The sequence below is a fragment of the Nomia melanderi genome, chromosome 6 (assembly GCF_051020985.1).
Source record: "Nomia melanderi isolate GNS246 chromosome 6, iyNomMela1, whole genome shotgun sequence".
NCBI lineage: Eukaryota > Metazoa > Arthropoda > Insecta > Hymenoptera > Halictidae > Nomia > Nomia melanderi.
In genome coordinates, this window is record NC_135004.1 from 15,702,949 (window position 1) to 15,723,667 (window position 20,719).

The 20,719-nt window shown below is 39.9% G+C and overlaps 1 protein-coding gene across 6 annotated transcripts in view; it reads left to right on the forward strand.

Moving 5' to 3' along the window:
- Nucleotides 1–20,719, forward strand: part of Trpgamma (Transient receptor potential cation channel gamma) — a 208,840-nt gene that overhangs the window by 165,787 nt on the left and 22,334 nt on the right. For all 6 annotated transcript variants that reach the window (XM_076368223.1, XM_076368222.1, XM_076368225.1 and 3 more), the window contains 5 exons: nucleotides 1,012–1,246; nucleotides 5,500–5,648; nucleotides 8,238–8,433; nucleotides 17,521–17,691; nucleotides 18,986–19,220. In XM_076368223.1, the coding sequence (XP_076224338.1) occupies nucleotides 1,012–1,246; nucleotides 5,500–5,648; nucleotides 8,238–8,433; nucleotides 17,521–17,691; nucleotides 18,986–19,220 (986 nt within the window). The remainder of the gene's footprint in view (nucleotides 1–1,011; nucleotides 1,247–5,499; nucleotides 5,649–8,237; nucleotides 8,434–17,520; nucleotides 17,692–18,985; nucleotides 19,221–20,719) is intronic.

Sequence of the window (20,719 nt, forward strand, 5' to 3'; positions counted from 1 at the left end):
GTTTAATATTCTGGTAATATTTTATTGGATTTTTGGAGTTTTCTTTGATCTTATGGTACTGTGATATTGGAGTCCTTGATTTTTGATGTTGTGGTACTGTAATAATAAAACAATTCCATACTACAGTACCATATTATTAAATAATAAAAAAATCCAACACGATAGTGTTATAATATTAAACAAAGATCAAAGAATTCAATGTTCTATTCTATTTTTTGTAATAAATTAGAATATTGGATTCTTTGACCTTTGTTTAATATTATAGCACTATCACATTGGATTTTTTTATTGTTTAATAATATGGTACTGTAGTATGGAATTCTTTGATCTTTGCTTAATATTGTAGTACTATTATATTGAACTTTTCGATTGTTTAATATTGTTGTACCATAATATTGAATTCTTTGATCTTCGTTTAATATTATCACTATGATATTGGATTTTTTGATTCGTTAACATTATCGTACTATATCGAATTCCTTCATCCTTGTTTAATATCATAGTACCACCATATTAGATTTTTTCTAATTCTTTAAATTACAGCACTATCACATCGAATTCCTTACCAATTCGTCAACACCACACTATTACATCAGAATATTAAATAACTACAATTATGAAAATAGATCTGAAATATTGCAACATTAACCCTTTACGGACGAATGTCATTTCGGCGAGATGAAGTTCTCATGTTTCGAAGATTAAGTCAACAAATAATTTAATTACTCAAACACCAAGAGATCACGTAGTTTCTCCTATCATTTAAGTAACTGATACATAATTTAGCTTCATTTGCTGAATATTTTGTACATTTCATAGAAAAGGGTTAAGATAAACACGTTTCTACCGCCAGTAGAATCAGTCAACACTAGTCAGACGCGTTAGCCGTCCACTGTTCCACTTTCCCCATTCATTTCCTTCCATTGCGAAAGTGCAAAGGGTTGAATACTTCTGTTTACTATAAATTGCTAATGAAACAGTGATCAGCGGCGTCCGGACACGTTGTTCCAGGATGCTCCAGGGTGCGCAGAAAACCGAAATGAACATCAATTGCGTGGATCCTCTGGGGCGGTCGGCCCTTCTGATGGCGATCGATAACGAAAACCTAGAAATGCTGGAGCTGCTGCTCGAGCACAAGGTCGACACCAAGGACGCGCTACTCCACGCCATCTCCGAGCAGTTCGTCGAGGCGGTCGAGGTCCTCCTGGAGCACGAGGAGACCCTCCACAGGAACGGGGAGCGTCACGTTAGTCGCATTCGCAAGTTGCCCACAAATGTTTCACGATCCTCTTGTCTAGGGACTCGAAACCGCGGATCGTATCGAACTCCGCTAATAGTACATTAACACTCGAAACTTTCACTAGAAACTATTTCACTATTTATAACATTATGACATTTCACTATTTCAAACTCTATAACATTCTATAGAAAATAAAGTGACAGTCGCCCTCAAGTGGTTAACAATTCAAACAGTAACAATTGGAACAATTCAAATTTCTCCATTTCAGAATATCTGTTTCACAATATTCAAATTATCACGACGTTTACTAAAATCGTAAAAAAATTTGCCTATTCGGATACAATCATAAGGAACCTTTCAAATCTCGAGAAGTATACTGTTCTAATTTAACACTAGGTTTACGGGCATTTATTGTACTTCATTATATTCCTAAAAGAATCGATGTTCGTTTATTTAGACTGTGGAAACTGGAGATTTGTTAGTAGGTAATTGGAGCACATGTCAATGTGATAAAGCAAAAATAATATTTCTGAAATCTATAGTGATCCCGGATGAGCCCCCAAGTTTATAGTGGGGCTACTATTATTATAGATATTGAAAAGGTGGATCTTCGGTAAAAAGAGAATTAGGAATAAATATATATGTATTTAACGAGATAAAGAAACAATATGGACAACACGTAAAAATACAACTTAATACCACGAAGGCCAACACACGACTCTATCACGCACAAAAATGTTCGCTGTCTCTCGCCAAAATGTCCTCGCACGCATTCCCACTCGCTTTTAACACACACCCCCGTTCGCTCCGTCTTTCTCACCCTTGCGCCCTTCTCGCTCGCATCTTTCATCCATAGTCAAAATTCACGCAGTCGCGTACACGCTTTTCTCACGGTCCAGTCGCTCGGTTCCAGACACTCTTCCTCGCATTCTTTCAGCCACTCGAGATTTTCTAAACGCAGTCGCACTATTTCCCAATCATCCCGGCGCCGGTCCGTCGCAATACGACCTGGTTAAATATTCTAGATACTACAATAATGTAATTGCTGCTTGAAACAATTTATAAAGAGAATTTTCATCTGAAGGAATTTATGTTACCTTTCGCTGTGGCCATGTCGAACGTACATATTCTAGATACTACAAATCCAATATGCGTCAATTCGACGCGTTCCGTAAACCTAGTGTTAAAAAAACCTCGAAATAAGTTATTCGAATAACTCGGTAGTTTTCGTATTGAATAAATACTAAGCCTAAGTCAAACGAAAAACAAAGGTGGTCCATATAATACTTAAACACCGAACCTGCATCCTCGGAGCGTACAATTCGACGGCTCGATCTGTTTTCCTTTATCCGTGCCTCGATTCTCGAACGACGGACGACGGTGAGCCCCGTAATTGCGTCACGATCGTGGACCGGCAATCTCGTTTCAGTTATCGAAATTCCTCCGTCGGATTCCCGCGAACGGATGACGGGACTAAGCAGATTCCGCCGGCAAATAGGTCGAGCCACATTTTAATCGGGCGACTGGAAAAAGTTCCAACGTGGACGGACTTATTCGTCGGACGGCCACGCTAAACTGTCCTCTCTTTCTCCCTCTCTCTCTTTCTCTCTTTCTCCGTTTTTCTCTTTCATCTTCGACGAAAGCTCCGGAACGACGTGTCCGAGCGTTCGCATTCGGAGAATGGGAAAAAGCGGCGACGGAGGCGCAAAGCGACGCGGAAGCGCGGAGGTTTTAAATTAATCGGCTTCCTCCGGGAAGCGGCTTAAGGGGAACTTCGGGAATAATTGTTGGACCGACCTGTGCACCCGGCGAGATGTTTATTTCGATGGATCCGGGAGGAATAAAGCTTCTTGTTAACATTGTTCGGTGTAGCTTTGAACGTTTCGGGGATGATTTCGGAACTAATGGAATTATTCGGGCTGTCGGTGGGTAAGATGTTCGATGGTAAATGTTTGTTCTAGTGGGCATTGTGGATTTTGATTCTATTGTTGGATTTTGAAACTTATTAATCACTGGGTATTTAGGTTTCGGAATGTTTAAGTTTGTAAATGTTTAAGTTTTCAAGTATCTGAATTTCTAAGTATCTATATCTTCAAATATCTGAGTTTCCAAGTATCTAAATCTCTAAATATCTAAATTCCCGAGAATTCCAAATCTCCAAGTATTCTAAATCTCCAAACATCAAGATTCCCAAATTTGAAAATTTCTAAATATCTGAATTTCCAAGTATCTAAATTTTCGAGTATTCCAAATCTTCAAATATCTAAATTTTCAAGTATTCCAAATCTCCAAGTATTCTAAATCTCAAAACATCAAAATTCCCAAATATCTAAATTTCCAAGTATTCTAAATCTCCAAACACCAAAATTCCCAAATTTACAAATTCCCAAATATCTAAATCTCCAAGTCCTAAAATTCCCAAATTTCTATACTTCCAAATCTCCAAACCCCGGAACCTCCAAATCCCCAAACCCCAACTTTCCAACCACCCAAATATCCAAACACCAAACAATTCCACCACCTTAAAAACAAAAAAAAACTCCTCACTCCCTCGACATAATAAATTCACAAAACAATCCCCGAACTCATAACGCAACTACAAAACCAACTCAAACCTCGCGTTCACCTCAACTTAACTACCCGTCGAATATTTCGACAACACTAAAGAAAAAAGAACGCCCTTCATTTGCAATACATTATCGAATTGATTAAAACAACCGTCGGGTCACTTGTTCGTAAACTAAACGGAGCAATTAAGAAGCGTCCCGACGGTACACTCGTCGGTGTTTGAATTGAAAATAATTATCGAGAGCCCGCCGACTCGACTCCACTCGACTCGACTCGACTCGAGTGGTTGCTACGGATAAATTTTAATCCTTTGTGCAACGAGTGCCAGGCTGGTTGGCCCCGAATGGTCCCTGATCGTTCCGCTTCACATGCCAATTCAATTGGCTGCCGACTACGATACTCCGCTGTTATATATTTTAACCTGATAACTGTGGAATTTAGATTAAAAGATCTCTCGTTTTGTGCGCAGCAGACAGCGCAAATGAAGTGTCCACTTGTCAAGCGCAAGACGAATGCGCCTAGAGTGTATTTTAATTAAAGCCAAAGCAAAAGAAGAATTACATGTTTATCTGAAAAAAGTGAATAATTCATCGTTGAAAGACAGTATCGTTTCAAGCTTTAACCGTTTGAGTCCCAGCGATTTTTTCAAAAACTTAGTTGAATATCAAGCGGCGCGATTTAGAAACTGAATGACGCTTTTCTACTTTTACAAAGACAAATTTCAACCCTTTGCGGACGGAGGTTCTTTGAAATGTACAAAACCTTCGACAGATGAAGTTGAATTATATATCAATTGCTGAATTAATCGGAAAGTGGGAAACTACGTGCTGATCTCTTGCTGTTTCACTAATTAAATCATTTGTTCGCGACATAGTTTTCCAAATATGAACATCTGATCTCGCCGGAATGTCGAAATTCGTCCGCAAAGGGTTAAATACGGCGATCGTTACATTTGTCCAGTCTTAGGCGAGTAATAGCAAAAATAAAAACGAATAATTAGAAAGAAAAGAAATAAATAAGCTTCATCTGATTCCACGAAATAGACTGGCACTTTTGAACAATGTAACGCAGAGGCGCCATCGCGCCGCTTGCGACTCAAACGGTTGCCGTACAATGACGAGTGAGACTCGTGAAGATTTCTAGACCAATTTAACAACAATCAACGTTGTTCGTTACTTAATAAATTGATAGCAAAATAGTTGTTAGTTTTGATTATAAGTTTGCAGTAATCGTTTGTAAGTAATCTCCAAATGAAATTTCCACTTTATCTAGAACGGAAAATTTTGCTGCGTTTCTTCCAAATTGTTGATAATAGAATGTTACACGAGCTTAACAGCGAAAGTGAATAGTACGCCAAGGGGTTAAGATGACGTATACTCGTCAAACGCAGTTAACTGGTTAACACGTTCCGTGCCGGACAGTTTTTTTGCAGTCCGTTCAGGCCGCGTATACGCCTCACGATCAAATAACGCGACAATAGTATTAAGATGCCCGTAATTGACTGCATAATACATTTTTAATAAATTCTTCATTTTACAATGACGATACCCAATTGAACGGAAAGTTCAGTTCACGGCACGGAACGTGTTAATACGTCGTCGAACGGTTGGCCGCCGCGTTGAATGGGAATTCGGCCGGCCGGCGTCGTTTTCGTTTCGCGTATAAGGAAATTATATATTACGGCTTTTCAGAGTTGGGAAGCCGTGCCGCCGGACACGGCCACCTTCACGCCCGACATCACACCCCTGATTCTGTCCGCTCACAGGGACAATTACGAGATTATTAAGATCCTTCTGGACCGTGGATCCACGTTGCCCATGCCTCATGATGTTCGCTGTGGGTGAGTGTTATCTGCGCCGCGCATTTCCTCCATTCATAGGGCGCTGGGAAATTCGATGATACTTTTGAACCTTTTCTCTATCAGCGTTAACCCTTTGTACTGCAGAATGTTTGGGAGTAGTCAATATGTTTAGCGAGGTGTGACATTTTGGGAGAATAAGTTTGAGTTGAAATTTATTTTCCCAAAATTGAAATTTATGAGTATGAAATTTATTTGGGGAAATGAATCGAGAAACTGTTTTATTTTAATAGTTTGTATATTGATGTATTATATAGTTTAACGCTTCGACTGCCAAGTAAGTTACCATCAAAACTCCCATGCAATCGAAACAGTTTTCTTAACAAAGCGAAAACTAAAGAGGCAAGATTCTTCGTAACGATTACTTTACTTTCCTTATGTCTCACACATTCGATAAAACTTATGTTCGATACGTAACCAAGAAAATGAATGTTCAAGATTACGTTAAAAATGGCGTCACCCGTATTCGGGTGACGTGGCAGTTAAAGTGTTAATGCTAAATATGAAACTTTAGTTTTGCTGTGTTAAATTAGAGGTGTCTCTGAAGTGTAAAGGGTTAACACGTTGAACGCCGCAGGATTTCATGGAGCAAAGTACACAAAATGGAGAAAATACAATAGTAAATCATTCGACTGAATTAGATTATTATTATTCCACGTTCATCTAGCTGAATGTCAATGCATAGTATTATTTATAATATAGAAATGTTTTCATATAATCGTCGTTTCATTGAGTACTATAGTAATTCGATTTGGTCGGGGGTCACCGGTGACCCCCATGGCAGTCAACGTGTTAGTTTCGATAGAGGGAATGTTCTTTGATAATTTTAGTGAACTTATTATGACGAATAATGGGGAAATGGTGGAAAGTGATTATATATTAAACATAGGAATGTTTACATTTCATATTACTGCAATTAAAAGTAAATTACCGGTGACTTATAATCTGGTAATCATTGTAATTGCATTAATCGCACGAACTCGATAAAATACAGATCGAAATAACGATAAATGAAATGTATATTTCGCGAAATTTTTCATTGTATTGTATTCCCAATGATATTCTCTCAAAGGGAATTGATTGTAAAAACGGGAACAAGTGCAGTTGAAAATGAATTATCAGAGGAAAAAGAAATTTCGAACAGTTGCACGAAACAGGAAATGTTCCGTTGCCTCCGGTGGAACGAGAACGAGCTGATACATTTCGGACTCCGTTGCGTATTTAACGAAGGGTGGAATTATACTCGTAAATAAAGCCGGAGGATCGGGGGGCGCGGGGGGTTACAATCGCTCGTTAGATATACCATTTCAGTCCGATTAATTCCCCCGGCCCGGTTTAACACCTTGCCCTTGCAATCTTCGAGCAGACCCCGCGTAAACTAATTAAGTTAGGGTAGATGCACTGCGAGAGCTCCCCTATCAGCCTGAAATTTCAGCCCGCGAATTAAATTATAGGATTTGTCCCATCCGATAGACCCGTCCCCTTGCAGCGATTAAATTGTTCCCTATTGTCGTTATTACTCGCCGTGTTTCTTACGGAATAAAGAAAAATCAAACGAATAAATAAAACAATGAAGGGAACAGAATTATTAATAGAAAGCAAAAATTCGTAACGATATTGTTTCATCCAATAATCTTTCGATCAAATTAATTCGAGATAGACCAAATTAATGCAAATCGAACTTGATTACGTTACATGCTCGCTGATGAGTGTAATTACTAAATTGTTGGGGGATTGACGATTGCCACGTTTAAACGGAGCTGATTAGTACCCCGGATTTCCATGGAAATATAAAATCTGTGCTAATTTAGAGGAGCGGTTGAAGTTCGTTTGTTTTTATTGTTAAGAATTTCTATTTTTAGTGTGAACGTTTTGTTAACACTAGAACTACCGAGCATTTAATACGATTGATATGCAATTTCTATGTAAATTGTAACAATAGATTATTTTCAGTTTCTTCAGACATTCATTATAGTACTGAGATGAGACTATTTAATTTCAAAATCATTTCGAAAATTCAGTGCTTCGAAGATATCGATAATTGCTAAACAAAAAAATCGAAACTAGTCATTCTGATTGCTACGGTAGTTCTAGTGTTAATAAATGTCTTTCTAAATAGTAAATAATTTATTACTGAACAGAATATTTTGACCATGGTTTTAGCTTTATTTTATTAACACTAGAACTACCGAGTATTTAATACGATTAATATGCAATTCTTATAAAAATTAGATTATTTTCAGTTTCTTCAGACATTCATTATAGTAGTCAAGTGGAATTATTTAATTTCAAAATCATTTCGAATATTCAATGCTTCGAAGATATCGATAATTGCTAAACAGAAACATCGAAACCAGTCATTTTGACTGGTACGGTAGTTCTAGTGTTAAAAAATATTAACAATCTCTCTAACACATCCTTTCTCCTCTACATTCATAAGATAACAGATTATACGAAGAATTTAAAAATGTCTACAACAGAAACTTCTATATAAATAAAAACTGGCCCTAGTTCTAGTGTTAGAGACGGAACTGTTCCGAAGTGTATTTTTCTTCTTTTTATCATTGTCAGGTGCGACGAATGCGTGACGTCCAGAAAGGACGATTCCCTGAAGCATTCCAGAAGCCGGATCAACGCCTACAGGGCGCTGGCTTCGCCGTCCTTGATAGCTCTATCCTCAAAGGATCCTATTCTGACTGCCTTTGAACTGTCCTGGGAACTTCGAAGGCTCTCCTTCCTCGAGCACGAATTCAAGTGCGAATACCAGGTGAGACCGAAAGAAAGCTGTTTATCTTGCTGTAAACGTCTTTTTGACAACCTAGATAAATTTACCGTGAAAACCAACTCGTTGTCTTTAACCCATCGAACCGTCCAATTCTACCAACAATTAAAGACAAATATTCAATTTGTTAAAGTCTTTAGGAAGACTTCTCGTGTTTTTTAATTTAAAGGGAATTATTTTATTCGAAATAAAAAGCTCTGATATTAACATTATAAATTCTTATATCACAAGAAAATAAATTCGTATATCACAAGAAAAAGGAAAGATGCATTTTATAAATGCAATAATTGCCGTGTGGCTATATAGGTTTCTAATTTTTTATACGTTTCGAACCATTTCTATTTCGATGCAATTGAAACATTTGTGAGGACCAATTTTCCACTTTTTCTTATGATGCGAATGGGTTAATTCGAAAACGACGAGACACGATGATGCTAGAAAGAATGAGAAAGCAGGTTAAAAATTTTCAGAGAAAGCAGCACGTTAAAATAGGAAAATTCGAACCGTTCGCCTAGACGAAGGTGTCGGTGTAACTTCTGATTTATACAGGGATAAATCACCCGCCGGTCCATTCGCGACACGCTGCCCTCGGTATGAACTCTTTTCTTTTCGTACGCCCTCCTCTTCGGCCGCACATCTTTGCCCCACGCCCTTTCTTCCAGGCTCTGGCAAAAATCCAAAGAGATTATTGATCGCGACGATCTACCACTAGCGATCTTAACGATTCTGAAATGCATCACTCTACGGAATAAACTTAACACATTGAGCGCCGCAATAATGCGGACTTCTGGATTTCCATTTCGGGATTTGACGAATATGCAATTAAGATGTACTATTTCACGAAAATGTATGTTTTGAATATTTTTGTTGGCTACTCGTTGATCGGATACGAGCGAATGAAGCGTTTGGGCTAAGTGGCCGATACGTTGCCGGCGCTCAATGTGTTAACACTTAGGCAATTGAACTCATTCAATGAATTCGGTTCGAAACTGTGTTTTGTAAAAACAACCGTATTTGATGAATTGCGAATAATCCCACTTCAAGACTTACTGAATAACGAAAGAAAAGATAAACAGAATAAAAGGCAATACGTTGTTAAGTGAAAAGTGGAAGATCTCTCGAGTGCAAAGGGTTGACACATTGCGTACCGGTAACGAGAAACCTCGTTTTTATGTGAAGACACTTAGCTATGCAACTTTGCTAATTACCATAGCATCGAGAAAATGTAAAATTGAATTCGAATCGATAATCTATTTAAAATATATTACATAAGAATATAGTATCTGAGTTTTTCTATGTATAGTGACATAAGTCGACCTCAGTGAATATTGCCATCACAATTCAGTTTTCTAAAAATTAGCCGGTAGGCAATGTGTTAATTGTGTTATGTTGTTTTGAATAGTATTAGTAAAACGAATTGTTTACGCTTGCTACTAAGTAACTATCTTTCGAAATACATTGAAAATAAAGCACTTAATACAGAATAATAGAAAAGTGTGAAACTCGCAGTGCAAAGGGGTAATGCAAATAATTTCAACGAGGAGAACGAACATATTCCGAGGACTTGTTTACAATGGAACGATTCAGCTGACCCCAGCGAAAAGATAATTGCGATACAAAGAACTAAAAGCGGGAAGACACCGGCAGGAAGGAAATAAAATGGAACGAAATAGCGGACAATAAAAGCGGAGGAGAGAACGCGGAGAGTTCAGAGATAGGGATGAAGCAATAAAGAGAGAAAGGGTGCAGGTTCCTGAGGGTCTGGTCGGCGGACGGCAAGGGCTGCTAGGCTCGCGCGGAATCTTGGAAAAAAACGTTAGAAACAGGAAGCGGTATAGATAAAGCCAACGGGAGTCACGAAGTGGAAAAAGCCAGTAAAAGATCCGGAAAAAGTTTGAGGATGTAACTGAGTGTGGTTTGGGCGAATCAGGTCGCCGAAGGTCTATAAAAATTGATTAGGTTCTTCGAGCCGCGTGAAATAGGAAAGAAGGGAAAATGTAATGAAGAAATTAATGCAGTATAGAAATGTTGTATTAGCCAAAGTATTTCGTCTTCTTTTTAGTTAAAAGTGTTTTAATCGGGGAAAAGATGAGCAATTTTTCAATGACTAATGGAGTAATGAAATCTCTTAACAGATGATGTCTAGAATACAAGATTTCTTGACTAAGACATTTCTATTGTCGATTAATGGAATCTCTTCAAGAAACTAGAATTCTCAATGATTTCACTACAGATTTAATTGGAGCTAATTTTCAAAAATTGAATTGTGCGAATTGTAGATTTTCAGTGAGATTAACTTACTATATATTGAAACACTCGAGTATCATATTGTTACATGTTTTCCTTAAATAATGACGTAATTAGCAGAGTTACTAAAGTGTCCTTATAGAAAAACGAGAATCCTCGTTGCCAGTGTGCGTTAACATTTATCAATACGCCACGAGTCGGACACGTTATTCCGCGAGTAGGTTAAGTGGCCGAGTCTCAGCCACTAACTTAAGAAATAAGAGAAACCCTAGGGCAATTAAGGGGACACTTCCAACAATCTGATCCGTCTATCGCACGCCTCGAAGGATAACGATAAATCCCGAAGTAATTCCGGCGACGCAGGCGAGCACACCGCGGAATTCAATTTGCCCGTGGGAACGTGATCCCGGCGCGAAAAAGTGGCTGCGAATCCACGGGAGGAAATATAAAACAACCGGCGAACACCGAAGTTTCGCCGTCCTTTGCTGTCTGTCCCAGTTTCCCGTCTCCCGTTCGATTGCTTTCTTTTCGGTCCCGGAATCCGCCGAGAATCGGCGAAGAGGAGTTCGACGGTAACACATCCGGTCGTTGTCTTCCGCGACGCCTGTATCGCCTCGCGTGTCTCGCTCGATGTTCACCGGGACCGCGCTCGACACGGATCGCGGTGATTTGTCGGGGAAAGCCGAAGCTTCCCTCCAGATACGACGCTCCCCGTAAATAAGGGACGAATGGGGTGAGCGGCGATCGCTTCTGAAGGAATACTTGGGAACAGAATCGCTGAAGAGTAGGCTTCCTGTCCTTTATTTTACTATCGCGGAAGACGTTTGATTTTTTTTACTGCGAACAGATTTTGTTTCTTTCTTTAATAGTAAGACGAGTCTGAACAATCTGATTTTTTTTTATAGTTATCAAAAAGGTAACAGGTTTCTCTGAAGAATTATTAAGACGATGCCACGGTTATTTCTTTGGAATTTTTTGAAACTTTGGAAAGTACAAGTGGGATACTCATTAACACTGAAACTCCAAAAAAAAACTGAAAAATTATAACAATAGATTATTTTCAGTGTCTTCAGGCATTCATTATAGTGCTCAAATGAAGCTATTCATTTTCGAAATCATTTCGAATATTCAATGCTTCGAAGATATCAATAATTGCTAAACAAAAAAATCGAAACCAGTTGTTTTGACTGATAGTTCTAGTGTTAACATAATATAAATAATTAGGTTATTTGATTCTCTCAAGTTTTCCACGTAGAAGATTGCATTCTTCGTAGATTGTATAGATTCCATTGGCTGAATAAGTAGCACACGGTTCCCTTTTAATTCAACCTGAAATGGAGTTTCGTCTCTCCATTTCTCAGTTTCGCGTTCGATAGCAATCGCGCGGATAGATCGACGGGACTCGGAGCGTTCCGCCAGGCGAGACGTTTCCCGAAGGTATTAGAAGAATAGAACCGAAGCCTTGTGACGATCGCGTCTTTGAGAATCCGCGGAAAAGCGGGCGAACTGAAACGGATAGGTCTTTCCAGCATCTTTCCAAATATACTCGTCATTTATTTTGTTCCCTCCGCGGAACAAGATATATTCCTGCCCGCGATGATATCTTCCAGATTTCCTGCCGGGAATTCGCCGAGCTTTGAAATTCGGCGCTTTGTGCGCCGGAAGTTCGCCCGGCCTTTTTACTCGTTATTTAAAGTCCCATCGATCCCCGGGAGAAGTTTCCGATTACACGGCTGTCTCCGACCATCTAGACGTACGATTCTTGGAATTGATAGTGTATCACGGTCGCTCCGGTCACTGAGACGCTTTTCCTTCTTTAAGCTTTTACGCTCTGAAATACGCTCCAGTATCGTCTCCTTTAAAGCTCCGTTTTTGTTGGAACGTTTCCGTGGATCGAATACCCTTTTAGCGTTCGTAATTGAAATAAATGTGCCGAATGAAGACAATGGCAAAGATTGATATAAAGATTAAGGACGAGAGAAATTAAGATCGTTCTTAGGAGATTAACCCTTTTCACTCGAGAGGCGACTGTTAGTCATCGTTTGATTCGATATAATGAGATTACAAAGCGTTCTGTGTAATATTAAGTTTCGTATAATGCATCGAAATGTGAAATATTTATATAAAATAGCTTTGCTTCTTAATTTACAAAGCATTGGAAAGCGTCGAATGTTTCTAGTGAAAAGTTTTAAAGTGCAAAGAATTAATGTTCTCGTGTCGTTCGCATCAATTTTATTGGGAAGTTCGTTAGATTTTAGGTTAAAGTGAATAATTGAACGATAAATTTAAAATGAAGGAGGATATTGATTTATCGCCACGCTGTTTTTATGTCGCAAGAAAGTTGTACGCTACTGGAAACTTTCTTTATTCCGGGAACACGCGTGCTTCGAAAAGTACGTCGGATTCGGACGAACTGCCGTTGCGAACGCGCAACGTTTCAAAGAAGTCCTTGGAGGAGTAAGGAGTCGGTGAATGGAAGTTACAAGCTCATTTTGAAGTCAAATATATCCTTCCGAATGACGTACGCTGCCGAGCAGAGCTTTCGATTCGCCGGTTAATTTTCAGTGAAATTTCCTAACTCGACGTTTGCGCGCTGAAGCAAATGATTTAGTACGAAACTGTACAATTAGATATATTAAACAACGTACAGTCATCTACTTAGTTATCTACGAAATCTAGATTACTTCGATATTTATTCAAACCATTACACTTTGCAAGTTTCGCTTGAATAAACGAAACCTAATAATCATTCGCCATTTTGAGCTGCAAGTAGGTAATTAGATACCTGCTTTATCGATGGCCGGCACTAATAACTCCATTTTGTATGTTTTCTCTGGATAAACGAAAATAACCTCAAAACGCTAAAAATAGCGACAAAAACCTTTGAATTAGATCCAATAAAATTTCTATCTTTTGTTGAATCTATCAACAGTTGTAATCAATCTTATTTTCCACAAATGAACCTCGTAATTTAAGTTACATCGGTGAATCAATGTCACTTACCCAACTTTTTTATCATTCCCAATTGTAAGGTAATCAATCATAAAATAATAATCGAAGTTAAAGCGAAATCGGATGATACAAAAACTCCAGCGAATAGGTCAGAAATCAGGTCATTAAGAAACGATGAAGGGAAAACACAACGCTGCAACTGAATGCGAAGGAAGCCGAACGTGCAGGAAACGATTTGTACGGGTCTTCCAGTTCGCTCGGTACTCTGCTTATTTCTCACGGACGACTTTGTTGACGCAAGGCGTCGCGAACGCGCCCGTTGTTAATCCGAGTAAACACCGGGGAACACGTGGAAACGGGATTCGGAGCGAAACGTCTCGAAATACCCTCACGATTGTCTTGCAACGCGTTGTAATGTCGTCAAAGTGACTACGAGAGTTCGTTCCGGCGAGAGGAAAACTTCGGAGCACTTTAAATCCTAATTTCATCGAATTACTTCTTAAACTGACTTTGAACGGGCTTACAAACTATTCAAACTGACTTGTTGAACTGTCTATATCGTTAATATTCCGCCGACATTTGAATACTTCCCATGGAACGACGTCTCTTACACGGGATTGCAATTTTCGTAAAATCGAGACAAACTTCCTCTGAACGTTCTTCATATTCTATGCAATGTTGTATTATATTACTGACTACTGGATCTTGATGCATTTGTTATTTATCTAAGGTTGTTTTCAGCTAATCTTTTTGAAATTAAGTAGATGCGTATGGCTCTGATCGGCGATGTTTGTAGAATTGACAATTTTGTTAAGGTGTTTACTCTCCCATCCGTTATATGAAGCAAGAATATCGTAGAAAGTGGTTTATGGGAGATGAAAGTAGAAAATTCATACGTCATAATGAGCAGAAGCGAAATGTTATACTGCGTTTTATTACAAAATTATAGGAGTTCCAGGATCGACGATTTTTCGATGATAATTTAACATGGTAATTCTTCACCGAGGTTTTCACGGTCGCGTAACACTTAACATCTCGTTAAATCCCGTGACCGCGAAGTACGGCCGCTACTCCGTGATATTAGGAAAACATTCCGGTCGTTCCGTGTATCACTTTGATGTCGTAAATATTTGCATTGGCGCCGAGCCGCGATGCACGGCCTCGTTGGACGAGGACGCGCGTGAATTTTAATCTTTTCAGTCTGTTTCACATTTCCCAGCCCCATTCCTACCGCAAAATTGCCCCCATTTGTACGGAGCGCGCGCCGAGCTATCTCGAAGTCGGGATAGGGCCGAGAAAGTAGCGTGATTTTCGCGGAGGAATAAGTCAAAAGCGTGGAACATGATTCTTTCACTTGAAACCTCGTTTTCCAGACAATTAGACGATGCTGAGGAATTATTCAGGACTTTTGTCTCCCAAATAGCAGCGTACCACGAAAAGCTTATTCAACGGAAAGTACTGCAATGCATCTGCTAACAATCATTTACAATAATAATGGTTACTTAACAGAAACGATTGCAATCCAGAATCTAATAACCATTTAAAATATTAAACATTTATCATATATGATTGCAGTGCTAAATCTAAGATTTCTTGACTAAGACATTTCTATGGTCGATTAGGAATAATAGCTCCACGAAACTTCAATTCTCAATTATTTCACTACAGATTAGGTTCGGTATTGCTCTATGTGTTAACACATTGCGTACCAGCTAATTTAAAAAAATTGTGAATTGTACAGATGGCGATTTTCAGTGAGATTAACTTGTAAGTTACTATATATTAAATATAGTAATATAATATACATCACTATATATCGAAACACTCAAGTATCATATCGTTACCAATTTTATTCAATTATTGAAAATTCCCGAGAGAACATCGCCCTCTGCGAAATAAGAAAACTGGCACCCGCCATCTTGTCGGGCGCGGTAGTTCCAGCGTTAAAGTTCATCCGCGTGACAGAACTTCGACGTCGATCAGTCGGTTCTCCCCAAACGCGATGTCCCGGTCGAAAATAAATCATCTCCGATAGCAAATTGATTAATCCTGTCGGAGGATCGGCAAACGATTAACGAGAATAGATTACAGGAGGCCGAGCGTCGTCGGTCTCCTTTTTGCGAACTGAAAAACTCGCCCGCACTCTCGACCCGTCCCTTTTTTTCCTCCCCAGTTTCCATCCCCAAGTGACGGTCTACCGAGGCATCTTGACGTCTCCTTTACCGAACCGCCGTCTCATCGAACAGACGTCCGACCGATATACCGGCGCAGCCCAATTTAACCTCGCCTCCCCTTTGACTCGCCGCGATTCGAATCCCACCCCGTGCCTTCTGCCAAGCCATTAAGCGGGTCCACCCTCTTTAGCCCTTCAATTTAAACGCAATAAAGCCCGCTGCGCTGCGAAATTGCTAAGGATGATCGTCTAAACCATCTAGATGACCGGTAAGCACCGGGGAGGACTAAATCATTGTTCCATACCGGTTTCACCCTCTTTGCATCCTGTCCAGAAAAAGAATTTCGAAGGTTACGTATGTTTCTTTGGTTTTCTGTTACAGTTTATTTTTAATACATTATTGCTGGATAATTAACCCTTTCCACTCGAAATTTTCAATTCAGTATTAAACCTTGCGTAATGTATCAACACGTAAAACATCGAAGTAAAATAGTTCTGTCTCTTAATTTACATAAGATAATCAATTGCGTTAGTTGTGAAGAATATCGTTAATATTTAGTCAGTAAGTAGTGAATATTTTTAACCCCTTGCCTTACAATAACGTGTCAGACACGTAACGTAGATTTTAAATAGAATCGAACTAGCTATTATTCGATCCCTTTGAATTAAAATTTAATATTATTCTTGTAGTATTAATTATTATACTTTGGAGCAAAGATTGATATAGGATATGCTTCTAAATCTGTTTTTCTTCTTAATAAATAATTAATAATAAAGTAGTTGTATCGATCAGAGTTGAGAATTAAATCATAAGGCAAGAGGTTAATGAAAAATATTGTCGGGTGCAAAGGGCTAAGTATGCAACTTTATAGTTTTGTTGCATCGAATCAAGTGGTGAGAGTCACCTCTCGAGTGCGAAGGGTTAAGATCCAGTATTTATTCTAGTATCCAGTTATTAATTCAGTATCATTGCCAACGCCCTTCGCATTGTCTCTAGGAAAAGGTTCTCCCAGATTACCGAACGTTTCAGTTTGTACTTCTTTCTTCCTTCCCTTCTTCAATATTCCATTACATCGTCGCTGAATAGTTAAAAGACTCTTCCAAGATCCACGAAGTTGAGCAATGACTCATTTATCACTGTTAAACTCTCTCTTACCGCGTCGAAGGGAAGATTTCCCGAATTTTTCTTCCCTCCGTTCGTTAATTTTCCTCCTTTATATTCGTTAGGTCCCTTCCGCCTCGAAGGACCTTCCGCCGACTCGGAAGAATCGATTTGTTTGTTTGCCTTTAACTTAGTCCGCGCAGCGCCGGGGAAAAAAACTTCTTTATTGCATCGTCGTTGAATACTCAATCAACCAACGAAGTCCACGGTTTCGCCGGGTGTCCTTTAAAAGTCTAAGAAGAACTCCGCTCGAAATTTTCCCGGCGAAGTTGGGGAAACTGTTCGGGCAACGGAGTTTCGGGGCTGGCTGCGACGCCAACTTCGATGGCACTCGGGGGAACGACACCGTTTCCCCTTACATGTGTTCGAGTTTCCGCGTCACCTGCCTCCGGGGCGCGGCGAAAGGCAAACGAACCGACGATCGGCGAAAGTTACAAGCCCGCCCTTTAAAGAATCGCTACGCCCTCCGCGACTTTGTCGTTGTTGCTCGCCTCGAATTCACGAGAGTCTCATTCCCGGCGCGGGATTGCGTTTGCAGGAGCTTAGGAGACAGTGCCAGGACTTCGCCACTGCCTTGCTCGATCACACCAGAAGTTCCAAGGAGCTGGAGATCCTACTGAACCACGACCCCACCGGGCCGGCTTTCGAACACGGCGAGAGGATGCACTTGAACAGACTCAAACTTGCCATTAAATTCCGCCAGAAGAAGGTAAACCGTCACGTGTCTGTTTTCTAACCTATTTTACACTGAACACTGGAGCTACCAGACGGATGTGAATGATTCCTGATTACTTCATTTTGTTATTAACCGTTTGAATGCTGAGGAGCGCTATAGCGCTCTTGTGTTGCGCCAAAATTTGAGCGCCGAGGCGCTTCTGTTTATCAGTATCGATTATAATTTTCTTACTGTGTTTTTCAAGAAATAAATCAAATTATTATTTTTTAATATTATATTTAATATTTTTTTGTAATAACACAATATTTGTGATCTCATTAGATAACTACTCTTATTAATTTTTTTGCACACACCTAATCACTTCATTTTTGGTAAATATCCACAAAAGTTGTTTGGCATCCAAACGGTTAAAACGGTTCAACTAAACGTCTATAATATATATAACTTTCAATCTTACATTATAAGATATTTACGTGAAGATATATTTGTCAAAGAAATTTCCCTATTCAGATACAATCATAAGGAACCCTTCAAATCTCGAGAAACATATTGTTCTAATTTAACACTAGGTTTACAGTCATTTATTCTACACTTCATTCTATTATTCCTAAAAGAATCGATGCCCGTTTATTTAAATTGTGAAAACTGGAGATTCGATAGTAATTGGGGTACATGTGTGACCAATCAAAATCGGCGTAAACATTTACAAAATAATATTTCTAAAATCCAACATGCCTCAATTTCACGCGTTCCGTAAACCCAGTGTTAAGCAGGTTGAAACACACTACTCTCCCTCATCCCCATGTACTCTCACTTCACAGCGTCGCCAACCGAAGGAAACGCTCGAAATAAAGCGCAAACGGTCCAACTATAAGTAACAGCAACTTCCCGGTTGAAATACATCCCCTAAAAAGCAAAGCGAAGAGTAGGTCAGTTCCCACTCCACCGAGCCCGAAAGAGTTAAGCTCTCCAACTGCCGTTCGATTTCGGCATCCCGTAAGACAGCTCTCCGGATAGGAGCCTCATAAAAATCGCAACTCGCCCGGACCGGCTGTCGCGATGAATCTTTCTCACCGTTCCCGAATCGGTTATGGATCCCGTAAATATTTGATTCCCCGCCGCGATCCGGTTGTGTGCCCCGGCGAAAGTTCAATCGCGTCCCGAAGGAATCCGTCCGGCGCGCGGGGTATCGGCGTAATCTCGTTAGCCTCGGAGGGATCGGTCGCGCGACGAGTCCTAACTCCGGGATTAGACCGTAATAAGTACAATTTCCCGGCGACATGACCGGAAACTGTCGGCCGATATTAGATTATCCTGGAATTTCCAGTTCGTGGCGCATCCCAACGTGCAGCAGCTACTCGCATCGATTTGGTACGAGGGCCTGCCGGGTTTCCGGCGGAAAAACATGGTCCTGCAGGCGGTGGATATCGTCAGGATCGGCATCCTTTTCCCGTTCTACAGCGCCGCGTACATCATCGCGCCGCACAGCGTGGTCGGGCAGACCATGAGGAAACCGTTCATCAAGTTCATCTGTCACTCGGCCTCCTACTTCACCTTTCTTTGTGAGTACACGCCCCGGATCCCCATTCGCGCCCTTCCCGGCGCCTCGGTGAATGGGCTTCCGTGTTCGTTCATTTGCTTTTTACCTGCGTGGCTGCTTTGTTTTATGAATAGAACAGTCGCTGGGTGAACCGTAACGGATGGCAGCGAGGGGAAATATTAATGATACTAGGGTATGATTGATATTCTCGTGTCCACGGGAGTAAGGTCGCTAATGGGAATTAAGACAGTGGAGGGAGTGGTGATTAGGAGTTTGTTATAGAGAAGCTAGACTTAGTAATGATGTTTAGACAATTGTTGTTCTAAGTTGTAGAGGAAACTGGGGACTGTCAGAATTAGATAGTTTTAACCAGTTAACCGTGTTTGACGAGTATACACGTCATCGTGAAGCTTGACGTACTAATTCTTTCATGAATTCTTCGTTTTCACATAAACATGTAATTCTTTGTTTCGCTTTGATATTTCTGTTGAGAATGAGCATGAAGTATATTTTTAATGGCTACAAAGTATCTGATAGACAATAGACAGCCAATTTTATTGCACGCTCCATTTTTCGATTTTATTGCGCAGAACCAGAGGTTTTCCGAACTATATTCCACAGTTAACTGGTTAATGGTCATCAGAATACAATTACGGGCAATTCGAAGCTATGAGTACCAAATGAATCACAGAAAATCCTCTAATCGAAATATATTCTCATAACAGCTGTCGTAATTTCTAAAACTGCATCGTCTATAAAGGAAAAATCGGGAGAAGCAAGTTATAAAGAATGACATTCTAAATAAAAATCGACGAAACTGAATTCTTCGATCCTTGAATCCTATCAAGAGTCAGTGTCAGATCCAACGACGCAGAAAAGCTGTGATAATTTCTAAAACTGCATCGTCTATAAATATCGGGAGAAGCAAATTATAAAGAAAGAATGACAATATTCTAAATAAAAATCGACGAAATCGAATTCTTCAATCCTTGAATCCTATCAAAAATCAGTGTCACATCCAACGACGCAGAAAAGCTGTGATAATTTCTAAAACTGCATCGTCTGTAAACATCGGGAGAAGCAAGTTATAAAGAATGACATTCTAGAAAATATCGATGAAACTGAATTCTTCAATCCTTGAATCCTATCAAAAGTTAGTGTCACATCCAACGACGCAGAAAAGCTGTGATAATTTCTAAAACTGCATCGTCTGTAAACATCGGGAGAAGCAAGTTATAAAGAATGACATTCTAAATAAAAATCGACGAAACCGAATCCTTCGATCCTTGAGTCCTATCAGAAGTCAGCGTCAGATCCAACGACGCAGAAATCGCGCGCGTGCAATCGCGCAGGCCGTTTCTCAGGGATGTTTCAACGGGCCGAGGAATCGCGGTTTCTGGAAACGGCGCGGTGCAATCTCCGAGCAGATTAGCGGTGTCAAATCAAGGCAGCGTCGACGATCGCCGCGGTAAAACGTGGTTCTCGACATCTGTAGTAGAGCGCGCCGCGTTCCAGTGCCTC